This window comes from Lissotriton helveticus, chromosome 12, assembly GCF_964261635.1.
Source record: "Lissotriton helveticus chromosome 12, aLisHel1.1, whole genome shotgun sequence".
Classification (NCBI taxonomy): domain Eukaryota; kingdom Metazoa; phylum Chordata; class Amphibia; order Caudata; family Salamandridae; genus Lissotriton; species Lissotriton helveticus.
The window spans coordinates 774,310,435-774,335,651 of record NC_136073.1 but is presented as its reverse complement, the minus strand read 5'-3'; the positions used below and the strand labels follow the sequence as shown (position 1 = coordinate 774,335,651).

Here is a 25,217-nt window from a genome sequence, read left to right as displayed (position 1 = left end):
AATGTCATCAATGTGGCAAAATAACTAAATTAGACAAACAGAGATACAGTGGGCTTCGGTCAGCCGAGTTCAGCAATTGTGTTTCATGTGTTTTTCTTGATTTTGCCTTTGGTTGGATGTGCTGCCCATCCAGGCCACGGCGTTTAGTGGATACTTATGTTGTTCAATTAGTATTCCCATCAGCTTTGTGTGACGGTTCATCAAGTCTTCATATTGTTAAACTGCAGATGCATCCTGGCTTGTAATTTCAAGTCAGGATGTGGTCTTTGTTAAGAAAGTATTGTAGCAGCTGATTTGTGGAATTTTTGTTTAGGATGTGTTTGTTGTGTATATGCCCTAGCCTGTCATAAGCAGTGCTATTCAATAATCACCCTTGCATATTTCATCTGTTTTACATTTCTTTCAAAAGAACATTGTTGAATTGTTCACAAATGTAAGGCTTATGCAGACATAGGCTTTCTTGAAGTTGCAATAAAAATATGGGCCCATTGTCTGGGGTTTTCTAAGCAATTTCTTCTTTCAAGGACAGCTGAAAGGGTTCTCCTGGTCTCATGATGTCTTTGCCTTTTGGGTTTTACAGGGAGTCTGGCTACGGACACCGAGGAGAGGCTGGTGGAGCACCTCCTGAACCCGTCGCGATACAACAAGCTCATTCGACCTGCCACCAATGGGTCGGAGCTGGTGACGGTGCAACTCATGGTCTCCCTGGCCCAACTCATCAGTGTGGTGAGTACCGTACACCTTTCAGCATCTTCCAACTCTGGCTTGTTTTGATTTTGTGTGCTGGTGTTTATATTTGCAGGCAGTCAATGTGTGCTTTAGATGTTTACATAGACCACTCATGCATTCTACATACACACTGTGTCATCATCTTGATTCCCCTTGACAAAGGATACACCATGTCTGCATTACTAGCAAGTTCACATCACTGTCCTGGGTAAACTTCATTGTCGCCCTGGGTACCACAACTTTACCACAATCATCTGGCACGGCCAATCAAACCCTCCCTACCATAGAAAACTACCAGGCCCACCACACATCACTACCCACAGTCAAGTCGTGAAAATACTCCGCGACTTAACTCCGCAACACAAAAAACTAAGGGGCATGTTCACAAGGATTTATCTCTGAATTATCCCCACTATAAAGCATCAAAAGTGGTGATAGAAATAACACCCCATTCACAAGCTGGTGCAAACTGCAGACAACACCAGTATTCCCGTGATAACTGCCCCCAAATTTATCTCCAGGGTGAACACCACCAACTAACACTAATGAGATGCAGCCTAGGCGTTCCCGTGCACAATCACACGAGAAAACCATAACACCACATTCAAAACGAACTGCCAGATCTGCGAAGCGAAGCAAAAACAGGGGATAACCCGCTTTAGCTCCAGGGATTTTACACCTGCCGTTTTGCTGGTGTTAAGCAGGACAACTACCTGCAGCATGAAAGGGAACAAAGCCAGGCGCCTTATAAGATGCAGGTATTCCAGATGCAAGGTGTCTGCCTAAGTTGGCATCACTAAAATGACAGTATTTTTGGATAAAACAAATGGTCAGACTTCGGGGAAGCTGATTGCCGCGGTCACCATGCTGCCAGTCTCACAGTGACACCTGGCTTCCAGCAGGGGCAGTGTTGGGCACAGAGCTAAAAGTAGCGATGATGGGACTTTTCAGCCGATTTTTGGACATTCACAACGTATCGCTGACTAACGCAGGATTTTAAATCGCCATCGCGATGATTAGTACATGGGTTTTGACACCCCTTCCCTGTTACTATCGCCATGTACCGTGGGCTTGAAAATACCATGCTAACATGGTAATATTAATCAGGGTTAGGCAGCGTTAACTTTCCTTGCGATGACTGACAATGGCGATAGTTATCCCATTTGTAAAGAAAAAGAAAAATATATCCCAGGGTCCAAAGGCTTGCTTAGAAGATTGCAACTTCCAACCATTGGCACAGCCTACTTCACCAGTGGCGCTGCCCATCTTTTTCCTCCACTGCCACCCACTTTTATCATCCACTTCTGCCTGATCCAGGAAACACGTAAAAGAGTTGGAGACACACTTGGCATTTCAGAGTCTTTTGAGGGGAAACATCACTTACAACGAAACCTTTACAACGCACTACCATTACAACGCGGTCATTACAACGCAAACCATTACAACGCATTGCGCTGGGGGGCGCTCTAGGATAGGGAATAGGTTAATTTACTATCCAATAACCTTCCCTAGTGTCCACGGGGACTGGAGTTGGAATAGTAAATTAAACTATTCACTATCCAACACCCAAAAGCGCTAGGCGTTGTAATGGTATGCGATGTAAAAACCGCGTTGTAAAGGCATGCGATGTAAAAGCATGCGTTGTAACGTCATACATCCCCTTTTGAGTGATCATGAAATCATGTTTGCAGATCAAAAGTTACCAAAAAAAATCTCACATGGCGCGGTGCAGAGGCAAACCCTTTCCAAAGGTTAACTGAACTGGTCCACTTTCACTTGCTGATTGCTGTATTTGGGTATTGAACTGTTACTAATGAGGTGAAACATATGCCCAGTAAGCATTAAAGGCAAATGACAAAATCGTGAAATAATACGGCCACAAGATGTGACGCGTCACCTCTTCTATTTTCTTGCTTATATATGTGCCCCAACAAGAGCTCATGTGCCTCCCATTGTTCAGATCACTGCCATAGCTGCACCATCAGCTGACTCTGTGCTACCTCATAAACCATTCCCCTACTTTTTGTAAAATTACACCTGCCTGGGACAGTTAATTCTGATCATTTAAATGCTTCAGCTGATATGTAAGGCAGACAGTTGCCTGTGTTGTGAAAACGAAGGCAGGCAGACAGCTAAACAAGAAACAAGCCTTCTCACCAGTGTGTCCGCTTATGCAAATGTGCACCACAGCTTAATCTGCAAATGTAAAAGGTGCTTGGGAGCCGGTTTAATTGATGGAATCACTTGAGGCTTTGTGATGACGAAGATATATTATTTTTGGGTGGTAGGGCAAGAGAGTTACCAGCTGAGTGGTGAAGTGCTTGCTTTTAAGGGACAGCTATATAAAAACAAGCATTTGCAATGCAATTGGTTTCGCCTTTGAGACCCTATAAGTATTTAGCCATGCAGCACATTATCCTGAGTACTGCAACATCTACTGTTCTTTAGCATATCCCTGCAGTGAAAAGTACTTGCAGTTTTATGCCATGCTGCCATTCCTGTCAGATCAGGGTATGAAGGCCATAGATATAGGCAGGAGTCCGGTTTGATCTCCTGTGATCCCAGGAAGTGCTTATCTGTTTGCTCAAATGCTGTTGTACATTTAAAGCACTGGATGGGACAGAAATCTGATCATGCGCTGAGCAGCACACACTGGCGCAAGTGCATGCAACGCTGTGCCGAAGCTGAGAAGGCATCACTGTGTGACGAGGAAAGTGCCAGGATGCAGAGACCACCTGCTGTGCTCACCAGGTGCCAGGGCCGGACTGGCCATAGCGGGCACCTGGCATTTCCCCGGTGGACCGCCAGGGTGGGGGCCAGTTTTGGACCCCTGGGGGGGCGTTTTTAGGTCTCGCCTGTCGATGCGCATGCGCATCGAGCTTGCGAGCCTATTGCGGCTTAAACAACTTTTAACTAAGAAGCAAGGAATCGTGGCGATTCCTTGCAGTGCCCGTGACTTTTAAGCTCAATGCGCATGTGCATTGAGCTTAAAAGCGCGTGCACAGCCGCAATCGCCGTCAGCCGCATTCCTCCGACACCTTTTGAAGTGAAGCTTAGCTTCACTTCAAAGGCCCGGCTTCTTAACACCCACATGCCGCTCTCCCCGCTCCGCCCCCTCCCCTGCCCGCCTTGTGCATTTCTCCTGACTGACTGTCTGCTCTCTGTGCTATCTTGGCCCGGCTTCTTAACACCCACATGCCGCTCTCCCCGCTCCGCCCCCTCCCCTGCCCGCCTTGTTTCTTTTCCTTTTTATTCCACCCCTCTCTCCTTCCTTTTCCATCTGCCTTACCCTGCTAGCGGCCCCTCATCCGTCACATGCTGCCCTGTCACCCCTCTCCCCTGCCTCTGCTCCGTGCAGATTTTACCCCTGCGTTCCGTCTCTCATGGCCCGTGATGCTGTGATGCGTCCCTGACTCACTCTCAGACTTCACAGAGACTGTTAGGTTTCTTTGATTGTAAAGGGGATTGTTGGGGGGCGGGGTGTTTGCAGATGACAGAGGCGCTTACACTGCCGTCTAGTGAAATAGATGGCTTCCACGCCATGTCAAATCTCCCATTCGGCTCCGCGGTCCCTTTATAATCTTACATTTCCGATATGTGGCAGTCTTCTCTCATTCTGCCTGCATTGCTCTTAGGTCTCTTGGAGTGGCGCTACTGCTACAGCAAGAGGTTTGCTTGGGGGCAGGAACGTGGCGGGACTGGGAGATGATGCTGGTTTTACTCCTGACTACCGAGGTTCAACAAAAATCTTTACATTTTTGGCAGATCGCCTCATTTGCTCGTGCATGTAAACGTGAATGTAACATGCATGTTTGCTAATTGCACGTTCACCTCTGGAGCTTCTTGGCGCTGAATAACCGAGGTTTACTGTTACCCGCCGCAGCGATACTCATTTTATGTTTCATGTAAATATGTCATTTAAAAGCACTTGTATTTTTTACTGTCCCAATCACGCGTACACCCCTCCGTTTTGTGTAATCTAATTCACAGCACTGCGCTGCGCCAGATATACAGGGACGTGTCTGTAGAGCTCTGTTTGTCACTGCAACAAGATCTACGCTGTGTCGGTCAGGGGGTTTGCTGCAGAGGCAGTCTTCTGAGGAACTGCCTCAGTTGTGTGATCCTGGGCAACTCGCTCTGTATCACTGCGTTCAGATCGGCATTCATCAAAGTGAAGCAAACCAAAGCCAGTGCCTACCATTGTGTGAAAATAGGACAGTGTGTAATCTTATTTCAAGCAAAAGTCATACATCTCAGGATGCGCTCACAATCCCTAAGTTATCACAAATTCAACACCCTGCAAGTGGAATGTGTTAATTTGTGTGCGTGTGAATTCGAGATCCTACATTTTTTAATTAAATAGTGGAAAGTATGAGGTCCTAGAACAATGCCCTCGAGGGACCCCTCTGCCACACCCTGAAAACGCCCATTATTATATGTGCACACATGTTGGTTCTATGAGAGCAGTTACTTCACAGCCTTAAGGCCACACTCCATGTGACATCCCTTTTATGCACCATATGAACATGACCTGCACTTGCTTAATTCTTAGATGTTTGTATTTAGCCCCTATGCAGAGGGTTGAGGCGATGAGGAAGGTCACGTGCCCAGTAGATGTCCCAAGATCGTGAAGACAGGTTGTCTTTTATTCTGAACCCTCTCAGATGTATGCATGACCTTAACATATGCATGTTCTTTCATATGCCTGGCCCTAAGATGTCCTCAGACATGCCTGACCATAATATACTGTGAACAGAATATGAATGTACTTACATATTTTCTCAGAGATGTCAGATGCTCTTGGGTGGTGTGCCTGCATGTACGCAAGAGCGTGTGTTGCTTTGACTAAAAAAAAAAAAGCACTGGTGTTGCCAATAGGTCTCGCAGTAGGAAAGTTGGAGCTATTGGTTTTGTACATGACAAAGCCCTTTATGTTTTTTAAATTAAAACAAAAATAAAAGGCATTGCTATTTGCAATTGTAATAGCTCCAACTTTCCTACTGCGAGACCTATTGGCAACCCTTCACCCTCAACCTCTCACTCACCCTCACTCACCCTCACTCACCCTCACTCACCCTCAACACCTCAGCCTCACCCTCACTCACCCTCACCCTCACTCACCCTCAACCCCTCACACTCACTCACCCTCACCCTCACTCACCCTCAACTCCTCACCCTCAACTCCTCACCCTCACTCACCCTCACTCACCCTCACCCTCACCCTCACCCTCACTCACCCTCACCCACACTCACCCTCACCCTCCCTCAACCCCTCACCCTCACTCACCCTCAACCCCTCACCCTCACCCTCAAACCTTCACCCTCAACCCCTCACTCACCCTCATTCTCACTCACCCTCACTCAGCCTCAACTACTCTCACTCACCCTCAACCCCTCACCCTAACTCACCCTCACCCTCACTCACCCTCAACACCTCACTCACCCTCACCCTCAACACCTCACCCTCAACCTCAACCCCTCACCCTCACTCACCCTCACCCTCACTCACCCTCACTCTCACTCACCCTCAACCCCTCACCCTCACTCACCCTCAACCCTTCACCCTCACTCACCCTCACCCACCCTCACCCTCACTCACCCTCAACCCCTCACCCTCACACAGTGCAATAGGTCTCAGACCATTTCAGTTAGAGCTTTAAGAAATGTTTATGGCTTTTTTTATTTGTAATTCTTTAGCATTGGCTACAGGAAACAAAAATGCTAAACATTTACAAAAAAAAACCATAAACAATTCTAAAAGCACTAACTCTAATGGTGCGAGACCTATTGCATTTCCAATGCTTGTTGTTATTGGGTCCGGTAATATCAGCCCCCTGTAACAAAAGCAGTTGCAGTGTTTTCCACGCGTACCCTCTCCCACCCCCAACCCGGCGGCCGACTTGCCGGGTGCATCATTTGCGAAAAATGCACATCAGTATATACCACTGCTGCCAACATGGTGAGGCTGGCAACACCCTGCCATGAGCAACAAAACACTCAGCAAAACCGCAGGAGGCCAGTGTGAACCTGGAGGGCAGGGGGCAACAAGAGGCACTCTTGCCTGTCCTCGGGCAGTTAGAACCAGCTCCCAGTAACTTGTGTAGCAGCTGCAGTGCAGAACTACCAACCCTCTGAGTGTTGGGATGGACAGAAGAGGTTCCCTACACAACTTATTTTTATCCGTTTTCTCGGCACCGGTTAGTACGAAGTGCACACAGTATCAGGTCGCTTTTTGCACCAAAGTCAACCTGTAATGTGAAAATAACATGCAAACAAGCATCACATGATGTGAAAAAAGGCTAGCACATGCGCAGCGTGACTCGGTACATGGCCTTCGCTCTACCCCGCCCCTCCCAATATCCTAGGCGCAACTAAGAGAACCAAAAACGAGAATTTTCCCATAAAAACATCCACATTAATTAAAATAACAAAAGTAAACGCGTTGTTTCCTGATACAATGCGACAACATAAAACGAGATCGCCAATATGAAGACAGACCGGTGTCCACTTTACAACATCCACCAGAAATGCGAAGTGGTAAAATATAAAACGCATTGCATTACATATAAAACATTTGCAAAGATGTGGTCGTGGTTACCTATAAAGCGCATTGGATTTCCTTCAAATGAGCAGCAATAGTAAAATGTTCATAGCGGAAATCCGTTGAAAAGTAAGCACCCGGGGACAGATTTACAAGCTCCTTGCGCCACTTTTGCGTCACTTTTGCCATGTTAAAAATGACGCAAAAGTGGCGCAAGGGCCTTGTAAATCTGACCCCCCTGTTTCCTGATACCACACAACTGCCAATTCCCTTTAAAACATAATCACAAATGAGACAATAGTGAGATGTCAATAAGCATTATTTCAACAGAGCAGAGCATATACAGCACAAATACCTGCTTAGCTGTGGAATTTAAAAAAAGAGTGCGCAAACCTAAATGGAAAAAAATTATCTCAGAAAAGAATACCGTATTGGGCCAATACTCCAGGGGAGGAGCAAGACACAAGAAGGTGGGACAATTAAGGACAATAAGCCATTGAAAAATAAGCTCATGGGAACAACACCCACTAGAACAAATTGGCTGTGAGGGGTGGAACTAAGCCCATATACTGAACGCAGCATGTCTTCCAGACAGCGCATGCGTTCGGCTCAACCTAAAAATGCATTACGTACAGTCTGAGTATTACTAAAATATATACTTTGGAAGCACCATTTCTTCTTAACCTATTTGCTCATTTTGTAGCAGTCTGTCTTACACTGTGTGTATTGCAAGTTTAGAATAATGACTTACATATTGCTTTCTGTCAGGCTGTGAGCTCGTAGCACTAAAAATACACAAGTCACTATTCTCCACTGCACCAACTAATCAACATTTAATTCTGTGGCTCTCTGGTTCCACTTAGACCTCTGCAGTGCATTAACTAATAGAGATTTCATAATGTACTACAGTGCATTTGACACTGATTAACATAACTTTTTTTTAATGTATTTCTCATTTAAGCTGTGTGCTATTTTATATGTGGCTACCTGAAGGTGAAGGATTAAAAACAAATTACAGGATTTTTTTTTTTAACCACACCTTTGACTCCGCTCCCACGCTCACTGCCCCTGCCCCCATGGCATGCAGCATCACATTTCCCATACTTTTTCTTTTAATGCACTTCGACCGCTGCCCGACAGAGACATATGGCAGTCGCAGCCTGAATGCACATTTATGGAGCATGAAGCAATTTTACTTTGAAACTAGATGCTTTTGTCAAAACAAATCTGCAAAACTGTCATCAAGGGAGGCTTCCATCCGCCTACACATCTAACTTCTTCCAAAGAGAAGTCCTGTCTTAAAAATGAGACAAAAAAATGTTTCTCTTCTTCTCGTCAAACAGTCTTCGCGTCTTTTTCCTGTTCTTCCAGTCATGCATTGATTGAAGATCCCTCTCCTCACCAACTGCAGTGGTTGAAAGATTTCCTCTTGGAGTTTATATAGATTTCTCTTCGTGAGATGGCTTCAGAACTTCGCTTCCAGTATCCCAGCTCTACAGGTTTGAAGGGAAATATCAGGGTCATATAATGCCTCAGGGCCCTGGTTTCCATGTGGGTCAAATCATGAACATCATCTTCCTAAATGTAGCAAAAGGAACCAGCTTACAGAAAACGTAGACCACCAAAATGATTATTTCATCACAAAAACCTCTCTTTATGGGGAGACCCAGTGACAACGCTGGGGTCATACAATACCAAGGCCATGTCTCAATTTCCAACCGTCTCGCGTTTAGCCAGTATGACTCCCTCCAAGTCTGTGGTTAATCTTAAAGTTCCCCGTGGACCTACTTCAGGCCTTAAGTGCAGGAGATACTAACCTGGTCAAGTTGCTTGACCTTTCAATGACCCTTGGCACCGTTAACCATAGTATACCACTAACATTGCCCTTCTCAGGCACAACTCTCCAATGGCTTTCCACTTTCTTCAGGGGTAGATGTATATTAGGGCCCTGGTTATCTGGGATGTTCTCAGCTTGTTTTTTATTCATATTATGTGTGCTGCATATTGAGTCCTTGAGGTAATTAGTTGTCTAACACTGCATCATCATGCAAAGGTCCACAAATGATATTCAATGGCATCTTCCCATCAAATCAAATGAATTCATCCCCAACTCAAAGCTAGCCTCACCAACATATACATGTGGATGACACCGCAATGGCTCAATCACAATATGAGAAGCAATTCCTTGTCATCTATTGTCTAAAGTGCAGCCTTATCATACCACAGTGACTTCCCACCATTCCATAGATGCAAGTGGAAACTTGTCAGAAAGACGTAACTTCTAAGCAGCATTTCAGACCCTGCAATATTTCACGACAGACAAATCACTGACGCTACCACGGCAACCATACACAAAATATTGTCGGCTCTCAAAATGACAAAAAATGATGCTCTTAGATCTACCCATTATATTATTTACAACAAGGGGTGGTGATGGACAGAGTCTCTGAATTAAGCAGAGTACTCTCACCCAGTCAAGAGATCAGGGCTAGATCCAACACCGTTTTTTAGCTCATTGCACCATCCCAGTTTCAGAACCTGGCTGTATGCAAATTAGTCTGTCCCTGGCCCAGTGCATCATGGGAACAGGGCAGACCAGACTACAAAAGCCAATTCTTACACTGGGAAGGAAACAAGCTTCCGGGGACCGGTTTCTGCCATTTCAGGCGTCTTCGGCCCGGCTTGCTTGAATCCTGATGGTGCAATGAGCAAGGGACTCACATCTGAGTATACCCTTCCACGCTTAGGGTGGACAAAATTATTTACAACAAGGGGTGGTGATGGACAGAGTCTCTGAATTAAGCAGAGTACTCTCACCCAGTCAAGAGATCAGGGCTAGATCCAACACCGTTTTTTAGCTCATTGCACCATCCCAGTTTCAGAACCTGGCTGTATGCAAATTAGTCTGTCCCTGACCCAGTGCATCATGGGAACAGGGCAGACCAGACTACAAAAGCCAATTCTTACACTGGGAAGGAAACAAGCTTCCGGGGACCGGTTTCTGCCATTTCAGGCGTCTTCGGCCCGGCTTGCTTGAATCCTGATGGTGCAATGAGCAAGGGACTCACATCTGAGTATACCCTTCCACGCTTAGGGTGGACAAAATTATTTACAACAAGGGGTGGTGATGGACAGAGTCTCTGAATTAAGCAGAGTACTCTCACCCAGTCAAGAGATCAGGGCTAGATCCAACACCGTTTTTTAGCTCATTGCACCATCCCAGTTTCAGAACCTGGCTGTATGCAAATTAGTCTGTCCCTGGCCCAGTGCATCATGGGAACAGGGCAGACCAGACTACAAAAGCCAATTCTTACACTGGGAAGGAAACAAGCTTCCGGGGACCGGTTTCTGCCATTTCAGGCGTCTTCGGCCCGGCTTGCTTGAATCCTGATGGTGCAATGAGCAAGGGACTCACATCTGAGTATACCCTTCCACGCTTAGGGTGGACAAAATTATTTACAACAAGGGGTGGTGATGGACAGAGTCTCTGAATTAAGCAGAGTACTCTCACCCAGTCAAGAGATCAGGGCTAGATCCAACACCGTTTTTTAGCTCATTGCACCATCCCAGTTTCAGAACCTGGCTGTATGCAAATTAGTCTGTCCCTGGCCCAGTGCATCATGGGAACAGGGCAGACCAGACTACAAAAGCCAATTCTTACACTGGGAAGGAAACAAGCTTCCGGGGACCGGTTTCTGCCATTTCAGGCGTCTTCGGCCCGGCTTGCTTGAATCCTGATGGTGCAATGAGCAAGGGACTCACATCTGAGTATACCCTTCCACGCTTAGGGTGGACAAAATTATTTACAACAAGGGGTGGTGATGGACAGAGTCTCTGAATTAAGCAGAGTACTCTCACCCAGTCAAGAGATCAGGGCTAGATCCAACACCGTTTTTTAGCTCATTGCACCATCCCAGTTTCAGAACCTGGCTGTATGCAAATTAGTCTGTCCCTGGCCCAGTGCATCATGGGAACAGGGCAGACCAGACTACAAAAGCCAATTCTTACACTGGGAAGGAAACAAGCTTCCGGGGACCGGTTTCTGCCATTTCAGGCGTCTTCGGCCCGGCTTGCTTGAATCCTGATGGTGCAATGAGCAAGGGACTCACATCTGAGTATACCCTTCCACGCTTAGGGTGGACAAAATTATTTACAACAAGGGGTGGTGATGGACAGAGTCTCTGAATTAAGCAGAGTACTCTCACCCAGTCAAGAGATCAGGGCTAGATCCAACACCGTTTTTTAGCTCATTGCACCATCCCAGTTTCAGAACCTGGCTGTATGCAAATTAGTCTGTCCCTGGCCCAGTGCATCATGGGAACAGGGCAGACCAGACTACAAAAGCCAATTCTTACACTGGGAAGGAAACAAGCTTCCGGGGACCGGTTTCTGCCATTTCAGGCGTCTTCGGCCCAGCTTGCTTGAATCCTGATGGTGCAATGAGCAAGGGACTCACATCTGAGTATACCCTTCCACGCTTAGGGTGGACAAAATTATTTACAACAAGGGGTGGTGATGGACAGAGTCTCTGAATTAAGCAGAGTACTCTCACCCAGTCAAGAGATCAGGGCTAGATCCAACACCGTTTTTTAGCTCATTGCACCATCCCAGTTTCAGAACCTGGCTGTATGCAAATTAGTCTGTCCCTGGCCCAGTGCATCATGGGAACAGGGCAGACCAGACTACAAAAGCCAATTCTTACACTGGGAAGGAAACAAGCTTCCGGGGACCGGTTTCTGCCATTTCAGGCGTCTTCGGCCCGGCTTGCTTGAATCCTGATGGTGCAATGAGCAAGGGACTCACATCTGAGTATACCCTTCCACGCTTAGGGTGGACAAAATTATTTACAACAAGGGGTGGTGATGGACAGAGTCTCTGAATTAAGCAGAGTACTCTCACCCAGTCAAGAGATCAGGGCTAGATCCAACACCGTTTTTTAGCTCATTGCACCATCCCAGTTTCAGAACCTGGCTGTATGCAAATTAGTCTGTCCCTGGCCCAGTGCATCATGGGAACAGGGCAGACCAGACTACAAAAGCCAATTCTTACACTGGGAAGGAAACAAGCTTCCGGGGACCGGTTTCTGCCATTTCAGGCGTCTTCGGCCCGGCTTGCTTGAATCCTGATGGTGCAATGAGCAAGGGACTCACATCTGAGTATACCCTTCCACGCTTAGGGTTGACAAAATTATTTACAACAAGGGGTGGTGATGGACAGAGTCTCTGAATTAAGCAGAGTACTCTCACCCAGTCAAGAGATCAGGGCTAGATCCAACACCGTTTTTTAGCTCATTGCACCATCCCAGTTTCAGAACCTGGCTGTATGCAAATTAGTCTGTCCCTGGCCCAGTGCATCATGGGAATCTACCCAGCCTTGATCATGTCCAGACTAGTCTATGGCAACTCTCTTTTCATAATCCTCCACTAGGGCCATAAAAAAGACTCACTCACCACATCTTTGCATCCTGGGGAGTACTTCATTGACTCCCCACTGTGCCCTCTATCTAAATTACTACGTATCCTGGACAAACGCCTGGACGCCCCCTATTTATTTCGTCAACAGATGCCAATGACAGTGATTACCGCGGTGTCAAAATAGCTGCTCCTGACTTTACCAGGTACCCAGCCACAAAAATATTACAAAATCCAGGCCATTTTTTTTTTTTTCAGTCATAGACTGAGGTCAAATTAAGCGAGATCAACTGAGGTCAGAGTTCCTATAGGTTTATTTGAACAATTGCACAGCTCTACTGGGTTTTACAACCATTTTCAGTGTTCTGATACTTCTGTTTGTTTGTGATTAAATCTCACGAATTCCTATTATTTGACACTCTTCGAAGCTAATTGTTTGACTTCTGCTTTTCAATACTGGGAGACACCAATACATGTATTTGTTTTAAAAAGCAAAGGGACTGATGTACTAAGTTTACATTCACAAAAAGTGATTGCAAATGCTGCACTGATTTTTTATGAGTGCTTTTTTGAGTCAAACAGGTCTATGTAGAAATATGTAATTTCACAAAATACCCAATCTCCAAGGGTCATAGAATGACCTGCCGAATTATTATTTATTAGGCAGTTCGCAGTTTGCGACCCTCTGTAATTGGCAGTCCCAGCGATGCTGGCATGCAGAGGATAGTAGGCCATCATCCCTGTGATTACTTTCCATATTGGATTTTTTTTTTAGCATACAAGTTCCTTAAGCTCTTCGGTGCTCAGGACGGCCCCCGGCTGTCCGACGTCACGGTGGGCGTGTGCTAAGGATGGCAGGGGGCCAACCAAATCCCGCCCACTTATCAATTCTCCCACGCAGCGGGAGAATTTGCGCAGCGCGGAAGGGGTTAAGGGAGCTAGGAATCCTTTAAAAACAAAAAAATCTTTCTATTTCTGAAAACCTCAGTGAACACAGATCTCTTGAGCCACTGGCAATTTTCCCTGCAGCTGTCACACTGATTCCCAAAGGGTAGGGGATTTAAAGAGCAGCCGCGGCCTGTGCGGGTAAGAGCGGTGGCGGTGTGGCAGTGAGGCCGGGTGGGGACATTTCGACAGACATCGAAGAGGGAAAATGAATCATTTATTTAATTTTCCTTTGTGGTAGACTATTGAATCCTCCCCAACCCGGCCCCACCAGAATTATGATCGCAAACCACCGGTACATACCTTACCGATTCGCGGTTTGGAAGGAAAGCCCTAAACATGAACTTTCAAACCGCAATTCGTTATGGGTTTCTAAAAATGTTTGTGAGTCAGAATTGTTTTCTTAATTGTGAAATGAGGATAGCACTAAAAAAATAAGTGATTTAGTGGTCTCACAACCTGTAATTCAGGGTTGTGGCCGCTAAATCACTTTATACATCAGGCTCCTATGTCCCTCTCAAATTGTTCCTTTGCCCCACCCACACTGCATCAAACTGTTTCACATTGCTTTTTTATTCCCACTATGATCCTTTTCCGAAACTCACTAGAGTCAATGTCTATCCATTCAATATCCACGCAACTGCAACTGTATTACGAATCAGAGATATGTTGCAAAGTTAAAATGTTTGCATCATTCTGGAAAATGTTTATTTCGAGCAACCCACAGGTTCTTCCCGCCATGCCACCCTTCCTACCATATCCCAAAGAAGTTCAGTGCTTAATTTGAACCGGTGGTTGGTGGTGGGGGCCACCTGCACTTACTTTGGGGACCGGCAGTTGTTTTTCTGTATCAGATATTTACTGAGAGCAAGAGAGGGGAAAACACACAAACTGGAAAATTGGAGTCAGATAAAGATGGAAAACCCATCACACAGGGAGAAAGCAGGATCCTGCAAGAGTGAGATAAAGGGGCAGGGAGTGCCTGGTAGTGAATATAAGAGGAATCATGTGATTTAAGACTACCACCCTTGGTATTCAGACTGCGGATGTTTAATTGCACTAGGTGTGGATTTCTGATCAAAGCTTCAAGCACCCGCACTCTTTCTTTTACAAGTTAAGCACCATGAAGAGCACTGCTTTTCACTAGACATCCACTAAAGCCAGGAAAATACTCCATATCTTGGCTCTGGCTGTAGGGTGCCGCTGGTTCAAGTTATGGAGTATTTTCTGCAGTATTGTGGGTTGTCCTTTGAGGCATGATGTTCCTTATGTCATTGGTTTTAAATTCCCTTGTGACGGATTAGCCCTAGACCACTTACCTGGCCCTGGTAGCCACTCCCCTCGCTGCTGCTACAGCACGGAGGGACCGCTCCCGGGCCTCCAGCTGAGCATCCACGGTTCAAGCCCAACCTGAGCCCTCCATCTGAAGCCTCCTGAGCACTCTGATGATTCCTTTCACCTCCCCATCATTAGAGTACTTCAGGAACAAGCTCAAGACTTGGTTCTTCGACCAGCATGACCATCCGACCGAGGCTCACTAAACCCCGGCGCCTGGAGAACCCTGGTTTGACAAGTCGCGCTTTACAAGATCCAATGATTGATTCATTGACGGATTAGAACAAAGAAGTTGTCTCTAACAACACAGGCACATAGCAGTCACAGCATGACTGCACATTTATGGAGCTTGAAGCATTTTGGCTGTGAAATTAGATGCTTTGGTCAGAAGGAATCAGCAAAACTGTCATCAGGGGAGGTTTTCATCTGCCTACACATCTAACTTCTTCCAAAGTGAAGTCTTGTCTTAACAAGCATTTGCAATGCAATAGGTCTCGCATTAGGAAAGTTTGAGCTATTGGTATTGTAAATGGCAAAGTTTTTATTTATGTTTCTTTTTTTTTAAATAGCTAAATTAATAGCTTCGTCATTTACAATGCCAATAGTTATAACTTTCGCAAATGTGATACCTATAGCATTTGTAATGCAATATGTTTTGTATTTACAAACCGCGAGAGGACAAAAAAAAGCTCCGGACCACCGCCTCCTCCCAGGCCTTCAAAAGGGACCTCAAAGTTCTCCTCCTCCAGAGACACCTCCAAAAGTAATTCACGTCCTCTTGCTATTTGTGAGGAAGACTTCCAACTACTGATAATTTCTACTTTCCATGACCATGGAAGTGCCTTCCCAGTGTATGCCTGTGATTGGAGGGTCTGCCTTTTTGCAGTATTTTCCATGTACTGGTGTTCGGTGCCCTTTTGTAACATGCACACACCACTCTGCCCTTGCAACACACGGCTGCTACCTCTCACATGTCTTTGCCTTTGATACTTGCACAAGTGCCACCTTGCCCATGTAATGCTTGTTCCTGAGCCTGAGTGTCTAGCACTTATTGCAGGACTATACCTCTAATTATACTCTGTTTTCTCTTATAACTGCACACTTGTCACTTGCAGGACTATACCTCTAATTATACTCTGTTTTCTCTTATAACTGCACACTTGTCACTTTCATTTCCTCTTGTGCACTTTTGACTACCTCATGTATTTTGGTTGCTCACAATTTTTACTCAAGTATTTTGTTTGCTCACGATTGTCACTATTACCTTTACTACCCATGTATTCTGGTTGCTCACAATTTTTACTCAAGTATTTTGTTTGCTCACGATTGTCACTATTACCTTTACTACCTCATGTATTTTTGGTTGCTCATAGTTTTTACTACCTCATGTATTTTGTTTGCTCACAATTGTCACTATTACCTTATGTAAGTAACGTATGTTTTTGCAACCTGTTCTTTTGTAATGTTTCTCATTATGTTTCATTTCTGTTCCTAATGTGAAGCGCTCTGACGCCTTCGGGTAAAGTCCGCGCTATATAAAAATGCATAAATACATAAATAAATAAATACCGCCTTCGGGTAAAGTCCGCGCTATATAAAAATGCATAAATACATAAATAAATAAATACCGCCTTCGGGTAAAGTCCGCGCTATATAAAAATGCATAAATAAATAAATACCGCAAATCAAACATCCTCGTCACTCTGCCGGCCTGCGACCAGGAAGTCAGGCAGGCCGGCGCGACAACCGGAAACAGGAAGTAGGAGGGCGGGAGCCTACCCCGCCTCCCACGGAAGAGCCGCGATTGTTTGGAGCACCGGAGCAGGCAGGAGCCTACCCTGCGCCCCGGTGCCGAAGGAGGGAAGAAGAGTCCTGCTGCCGGGCCCTGCAGCTGAGGAGAGCCGCCGCACGAAGGAAGCCGGTGAGTGGGTTGCTGAGCTGCGAGGGGGGGGGAGCATGTGTGTGCGCGCGCGCGTGCGGGGGGGGGGGTGCGGGCTGTGTATGTGTGTGCGTGCGTGCGTGTGTGTGTATGTGTCTTGGAGTGCGTGTGTGTGACTGTGGGGGAGGGTGTGTGTGTGTGTGAGCGAGTGTCTGTCTGCGCGCGCATGTGTACGGCGCGGGATGCATTGCCAGCGAGACCCAAAAACTAGACAAAAACGCCTTGTCTTTGTGTCAAGCAGTCTGCCTGGCTCTTGCCTGAACTCCCACTCAAAGACTGGTGGACGGTGCCCTCCCCCTGCTGCAGTGGATAAAACCTTCCCTTTTGGAGTTTATATAGATTTCCTTTGGTGAGATGGCTTTAGAACTTGGCTTCCAGTGATCTGGTCCTGTAGGTTTGAAGCAGAAATACCCAATGCTCTCAATCAATCAACCAATGCTTTATTCGATTTTTAGTAGGAAAATCATAAAAGCATACATAATACAATTACCGACGTTAATTACATTATCCAAAACTTTGCCAATATAAAGTTAAAAAGCAAACTATGTTAAGTTTCCATTCGGTTTGCTTTACAGACTTCATATAGTAATGTTTTTTCTAAATTTAATTACATTTTTTTTAAAAGGGCACAATTAGCCTTTTAAAATATTAATTGTCTAAAAATGTCAGCATTAAAAAAGCTGGGCGACATTGTCTCAAACCTAGCAATCTTAAGATGGGTAAAATCCATCTCTTTCTTTGTGTTTCATAAAATCTACAAAATAAAATTACATGTATTGTCAATTGCTGGGCCATGTAGTCACATGGGCAATTATTCAATGTCTTGGACCAATCGTTTGTTATAGGGAAGCTCGTTAAACGGTGGAAAATTCCAAGTCTAGAGCGGGTCAGTACAAATCTGTTGTAAAAATGTAAAAGAATTTTTAGGTACAGCTGAATATCATAGGTGGTCAATATCATTTGATTTGATTGTACCGTAGATCTTGTAGCCTCTGCTGAAAAACTATTTGTTGCCAGATGTGTCATGCATGTTCCTTTAAAATCCCTTCTGGAGACAGAGATTAAGGACCCGGCATCATCATAATATTCCGGGTGTCCCAGATCATTCATAAATTCTTTTATGTATTTTAGCCAGCGAATCACGAGTGCCCGCTGTAACTCAAAAGTATCTCTTAATTTCTCTTGATTAAAAATAGTTTTTGAAGAAGTCCAGATTCTGTGCCATAAAGGGACAGGTTGGACTTTTATTAGGTCCAAAATATACCGTAGACCTAATTCTGAGTAACATACGTAATTAGATGTACTACCCAGGACGGCCAATAACATTTTTAAAAAGGCATTCTCAACCAGCTGGCTGGGTTTAGAATCACAGTACCCCCACACGCCCGCACCATAAATAGCCGTTGTGACACACTTTGCCTGATATATATGCAGCATCTTCACAGGTGGTCTTCTTCCCAACTTCCTTGCAAAGTTAGCTAGGGCTGCCGTTGGCTTCATGAAGAATAACTTCCAGGCTTTGACGGCCTGGGTCCAGGTCCCCTTCTGATCAAAAAGGATACCTAAGTAGGAAAATGTCTTGGTAAATTCCATGTTTTTATTATCAAAATATACGTCCCAGCATTTTGTACTGCCTCTCCCACACTTCATTATAAAAGTTTTTGACGAATTCTCTCTAAGATCTAGGTTATCCATATACGCAATATAGTTTGTCAATGCCCATTGTAGCCCCAGTTGAGTTTGAGCCATCAGCACTGCATCGTCCGTGTACAGCAGGGCGGTTATAGGACTGTTGTTTATCTGGTACCGGTCATGACACTGATCCACCAGGGCTTTGCCAGAGCCATTGGTATAAAGTGTGAATAAAAACGGTGCCAGGACACAACCCTGTCTAACCCCCTTCTCCAAATTGAACGGTGCAGTGCATTCGCCCTTGGCCCCGTATCGCACCCTTGCTTTCGCCTCGTTATAGAGTTGCCTCAGACACTGTTCTAATGGAGCTTCCACCTCTATATCTGCCAATATCTTTCATAGTTTGACATGATCTACACAGTCAAAGGCTGCTGTTAAGTCAACAAGCGGAAGGCATAATCTACCTTGTTTAGCTCATGTATACTTCCCCAATAATATGTTATGGTTAAGACCTTGTTCCACTGTACCTAGACCTTGTCTAAAGTCAAATTGTAACTCCGATAGGATGTTATTATCTTCTGCCCAGTCTTGTAGCCGATTGAGCACTATACGCCCTGCAATCTTTACCAGCGAATCCACCAGTGATATTGGGTGATAGAACGCAGGATTTTAGTGGTCACCTTTCTTAAAATCTGGAACCATTATTGATTCTGACCATGTCTCTATGAAACCTGTGGAACAACAGGCTGCTAATACCTGTGTTAAGAGGGTCCCCATAAAAGTAGGTTTGATTTAAAAATGTCTCCAGGGACTGCATTGGGCCAGGAGCCTTCCCTCCCTTGTTTGCCTTATTGCACAGTTGACCTCCTCTAAAGTAAAGATGAGGTCTATGGGATATTTCCCTGGGGTAGTTGTTCCCTGCGGCAAATGTGGGATGTTGAAGTCACTCGTTTGGTATCTGTAGATACATATTTGAAAAATGCCCCACCCATTGGCCTTCATCAATAGCGATCTCTATGGTGGGCCTGTCTTGAATTGTGAGGAATGCTGCCTTTACAGCTCGCCAGAATTCTGTATTCTCTCTCATTAGCATTGCTTCATGCAGGACAGCCCAAGCCTTATCTTTCAGTTTGCTTTTGCGAGCATTCAGGACCAGTTTATAATCCCTTCTACACGCTTTTATTTCTTGACCATTTCTGGGTGGTTTGTGTAATGCTTGTTTTAGGCTACTATAGGCTTTGTGCATCTAGAATCAAACCATCCTTGATTATTCCTATTTACTTGTTTGTTCTCCACCCTTAAGGCATTCTTTATTTCATTGGAAATCTGGGTATAGAATCCTAAAATATCAGCATGGGAAGCTGTTTCCTTGAGACAGGTTAAGAATTGTGCTTGTTGATTAGCTAATATTCTCTTTGTAAATTCTAAAGGTTCTATCTGAGACCAGAGGGAATAGCCATTTATTTTGGTTAAGACTATATCCTGAACCAGATGTTCTGAATTGTTGTGGACCTTTAGCACAGTACAGGGGAGGGAAAAAGTTACACTCAGAGGAAAGCAATCGCTTGGGGCGTTCTTGTGTGTCCTAAAGCCTTTGAGTCCGCTTGCATGTCTGCTGGATATGATTATAAAATCAATGATCAATTTCATACCTCTCCCATTAAACGTCTGGCTATAAGATACTGGTGGAATGCATAGGTCATTTGCAAATCCTGAGTCGAGTGAAAACAGAATATCATTTAACTGATCCCCAAGGTTCTCATTCTGAGAGGGCTGTGAACTCATATTTGGAAATTGATTTGGTCAGAAACTGTATATGGCAGATATGGAAGGACATTCCTCTCCAAATCGACCCCTCACATTCTGACAGAAGCAGATGAAATGGCAGAGGGTCAAAGGTGCAGTAAATGTAGTCCCTCTGGTAATACCCATTTCTAAACTGCACTCTCAAGGTCCCACTCTAAATACAGTGATATTCCAGAATCCTAGCATTACGGATGTCTATGGTATCTGTAAGTCCAGGAGGAGAGATTTCAGAACCAGGGAAGACCCGCCCATAATGGAATTTTCCAGGCAGGTGCAGCTAAACAAAGAAGTACAGTAGGATGGGTTTTGACTCTGAGGCCGGGCACACAGTATCTTATAACCAAGGTCAAGGTGCCTGCCACTCGACTGGTGGGAGAAGGCCTCTATCTAATGGGAAAGGTATGCGCTAATAAGAACAGTGTATTCATTAGCAGAGCAAGGCCTAACCTTGGAGAAATGAAACTTTCCACAGACTGTCTCACGAGGAGGCAATAAGCAGTTAATGACATGATCGAAAATGGCGGCTAAACATAAAATGGAGCAGCGAATGCTAACTTACGTGGAACAATGCACAGACAGAATAGCAAAAACATTTTCATTTCATCAGTACCCCCTTAAAAATGAGTTCCGAGGAGTTAGCAGGGAGGGTCAGAGAGATTCATAATATCCATGAAACAAGGTCTTTTTTGGTGGATCTGAGGTTGTCAGTGATTACTGAGCAGCATGCTGTTTTTGTGCTGTTATTTAGCTCTGATTTACCAGGGCCACAATACTTTTACACTCTATCTGGATAACACAGTAAAGGTAAGATACTCCCTTTGGGGATTTGACTCCCTCTAGGTAGTGAGGGGCCAATAGTGGAGACTTACTCCAGGACGTATACGCTGTTTAAACTCAGATTCAAAATGGAAACTGAAATTATACTCAATACGAAATATTAATTTACAGATGTGTAAATAGAAGGGTTAAAATTCGGAACTACAGAGAAAACCAGAAGCTGCTAACAACTGCTAGGGCCAAGATACAACCCCCAAATCTATTTTTATATAGCTCCTATACTCAAGGGGCTAGTATTTGTGGTCTGAATATATATGTATATCCCTTTTCATTTATTGGTCTCTTCCTGTTCTATATTTTCACTCCCTATAGCATGGGAAAATTGGTTAACCCACTTCAGCTATTGCTAAATGCAGTGTGAGTGAAGGCAATTTGCTCATCCACACAAGGAGCACATCCACATGCAAAGAAGCCCCCTTCAAAGCCATTGACGATTATGGCAATGAGTGCATTTAAGATACACTTTTTATTTTGCTTTTAGCCAATTTTGTTTCATATCGGTGAGGTCCTGATAGCTCCCCCAACAAATAAGGTTTTCAAAACCATTAAAAAACAAAGTAAGCATTAAAAAAACAAGCAGCTGGCAGGAAACACCAGAATATTGTTTTTGCCCAAACTTGTTTTAGAATGTTGCCCCCCAATCACCAAAGAAGTCTTATTAGGTTGTGTTCAGGTCTACTCAGGAGTCTTGGGCACTCATCAGGTCTCTTGTCACTTGCGAGGTATTTATGTTTGTGCAAGAGATGCAAATGTGGGGTCTATGGATCAAGTGCTTGTGATGGTCCAGCATGGATACGAAGACCAACACCTCAGTGGGCTGAAGCTGCAGCGGCTAAGATTCCAGTACTCAAAGCTGAAATCCAAAATCCTTAATCCAAAAACCCATTGTCTATACCCCAAAGAACCCAACAGATCAAGTCCCTGGAGTAATCGCAAGATCCGATGTTGCAGTTAATGGCAACAAGCAATCCAGTTAGAAGAAAGTCCAAGTCAATGGAGTCTAGAACCCGCCAAGTGTCAAACGAATCCTATCTTTTTAGCGGTGATGGAAGCAGTTGTAGACTAGCATCGTCTGTGGAGTACCAAGGTACCAAAACATGAGGGTTCCAGTATCTTAGCCTCTACTGGTCACTGGCAAGATTCTGCAGAGAGAGGCATCCACTGGCAAAGAGAGCTCTCCTATGGCTCACTGGTTTCACCAGTTCCCACAATACAGAATTAATATCTTCAGAATGTAAAAGCAAGAAAGACATTTCAGACTGTCCAGAATGAGGACGTCAGAACTGGACCTCTTCCCAGGAGTGTGATTGCTTTCTTCCTCATGGACTTAGTGGGACTGAGGAGGGGAAAAGCCATCATGGTGCAGACGCGCCAGCTGTTTGAGGACATGCAGTGTTGTGGCTCCATGATCAGATCGTGTTTTCCTCAGATCTTCCCTCTCCTGGGGATTTTGGAATCAGCTGGGCCTGTGTGGATCCTAGGGGTGTCAGCACGGTCTAGCGCCACCTGCAGGCGAGTAACCTATCCACCTTTACAGAGACCACAGCATCAAGCCTTCTTGCATGATGCCAGACAGAGCTCAGTCTGCAGGGAGTGCACCCCCACAGCAGGAGATCCACTCCTTGGGATATGTCTTTCCCAGAAACGGTGTGCAGGCCTCCTCAGTGTCCAGACGACCTATGAAATACCGGTTCAGGGGGGCAGCACTTATCCTTTGGTGGTCAAAACAGAGAGAGGTCTGCTTCATTTAACATTTCACACATTACCACAATCCTGTAGAATTGCATCTTCAAGGGGCTGTCCAGTTATGCCGGCCTCTAAAGCCAAAAGGCACAGTATGGACCAGTTTTGACTGATGAAGGGGTTACTGCGAGCTGCATATCAGGCAGCCTGTAGAGCCAAAATAACTATTACCAGAACATAATACCACCACCATCAAAGGCCAAGTGCTCACAGTTATAAAAATATTTTATAAAATCCAGCAAACATATGGTCAAAATACAATACTTTATCATACAATTTAAAAAAAGATTAAAAACATTCTGACATATATTGCACAAAATTGATTGTAGGGAGAACCTGCAAGAAAAATAGTTTCTAGTCATCAATAAAGGTATTTTGACCATATGTTTGGTGGATTTTATAAAATATTTTTATAACTGTGAGCACTTGGCCTTTGATGTTGGTGGTGTTATGTTCTGGTGATATATTCGTTTGCATGAGTGTGTTGGTCTTGGTGTACTAAGCTGCCCAAAGGGGATCTTCTCTTGACTACAGTCTATTTGGTGCCAAAACCTTTGGTGTTTAAGGGGCCTCTCTCATTGTTCTTGTGAGCCAAAACAACGCCCTGGGGCAGATTTTCAAAGGTCGACTAGAATTTGAGCTGGGCCAGAAAACCTTAGTGCTGCGCTGAATGCATAAAAATAAATAGCACTGCGTCATATTTACAATGTGCGGCATCGCAAACTAGCCCATGCACGAAGCAGGTGCATCATGCACGTCCTTAAAAAAACCGCAAAACACTGCAAAAGGATGCAACGTATTTAGGTGGAAGTCCAAACACAAGAAATGGCAGAGAACCTTGCCCCACAACCCATTCCTGTATTGCAGCAGTCAGAAGAGAATCCAGATACCAGTATCTCCATGTGGATGAGTGATATTCTCTGCTTGTAGATTCTTTCCTTCCTCTGTGTTTTCTTTTTCGCCAAGGCAACTATCCGCTGATGGTGACGGACAATAACAATCTCCACGGTTGCCACAGCCAGTAGAAATTTGTTGTGCTTCTTCTAGTAAATCTCCCGGTGAATGGTTCCAGCTCTTTTTACGCATGTTTTGTACCTGCACTATTTTTTCTGCGCTAATCTTTTTTGCGCTGCTTCGCGTCGTTTTGCGTGACTCTTGTAAATACCTGTGCCTACAGGGTTTTGGAGCTTTTTGCATGGGTAACGCCCTGCACACCCACTCTGCAAACATTAAATTGACTTTGGCGCAGAATGACTCAAAACCATTTGTGCATCACGCTAGCTTTAAAATATGGGGCAAATACTTACTTGCGCCTATCTGAAAATGTGTGCAAGGTTTTGCGCCACTTTGCGTCATTCGAGCACCAGCGTAAACTCCTTGAAAATCTGCCCCAAGTGTCCTTTATCCAAAACAAAAACAATGCTGAATAGTAATGAACCTGGACATGGCCTAGCTGGAGCTTTCTGCCATCCTGACTTCTAACTGGAGGGTCCCTTTTTTATAAAATATGATATAGAAGATTTGGAGCCCTTTATCTGTGATATACGTCCATGCTTATGTCCAGGAGGTTTTCAGACACTGCAGACCGCTTAAAAGCGAATCTCAACAATTCTGAAATCAACCAATTTTTTTCTACAAAATCAGAGCTGAGAGTCCAATTTTATATGACAAAGCCTAATTCCCAATATTCATCAGACTATGGCCAAAACGCTCACTTACCAGCAGGTATAAAACTTATTTTATTTAAAAAAAATTAAAAATCTCGAGCTGGCCAGCCAACTGCTGACATTATCGGAGCTTTGTTTGTTCACTCCAAAATAAGGTAAGGAGCAGATGTATTTAATTTTCCGAGATCTAATCCTAGAACCCTCATTTCAAGGCCAAACCTTGAGTATTTCAAGACCCACCAAGGGCAGTACATAGCGTCCTGGCACCAAGTAAGATGATGCAAGGAGCAGTGGCAGTGTTACCGTGGGAAATGGATACATGCTTCCCCTCTGCTGCTGCATGCATCACAAAGCAGCCACCTTGAAATCTTATCAAAGGCCGGGGATGGGTGGTACCTCCAGCCGCGGCCAGCGCAGGTAAGGGGGGGGGGTCGACAGACGATGAGCGAAAAGAAAAGAAAGAAAAAAGAAAAACATTTACCTTGCACTCACCGCATCGCCACTAGATAAGTGTTTTTATTTTTATTTTCGCTCATCATCGTCTGTCGACTACCCCCGTCCTTGCCTGCAGCGGCCACAGCGGGGTACCTCGCGAGTTCATATATTTTTCATGCTCAGGGTGAGGGTAAAAA

At 44.9% G+C, this 25,217-nt stretch overlaps 1 protein-coding gene across 1 annotated transcript in view; it reads left to right on the top strand.

Moving 5' to 3' along the window:
- The first annotated feature begins 681 nt into the window (after positions 1-681).
- CHRNB2 (cholinergic receptor nicotinic beta 2 subunit) overlaps positions 682-25,217 on the top strand; it is a 93,264-nt gene continuing 68,728 nt past the window's right edge. The window contains exon 1 of the mRNA XM_078671192.1: positions 682-726. Within this exon, the coding sequence (XP_078527318.1) occupies positions 697-726 (30 nt within the window). The 5' untranslated portion in view covers positions 682-696. The remainder of the gene's footprint in view (positions 727-25,217) is intronic.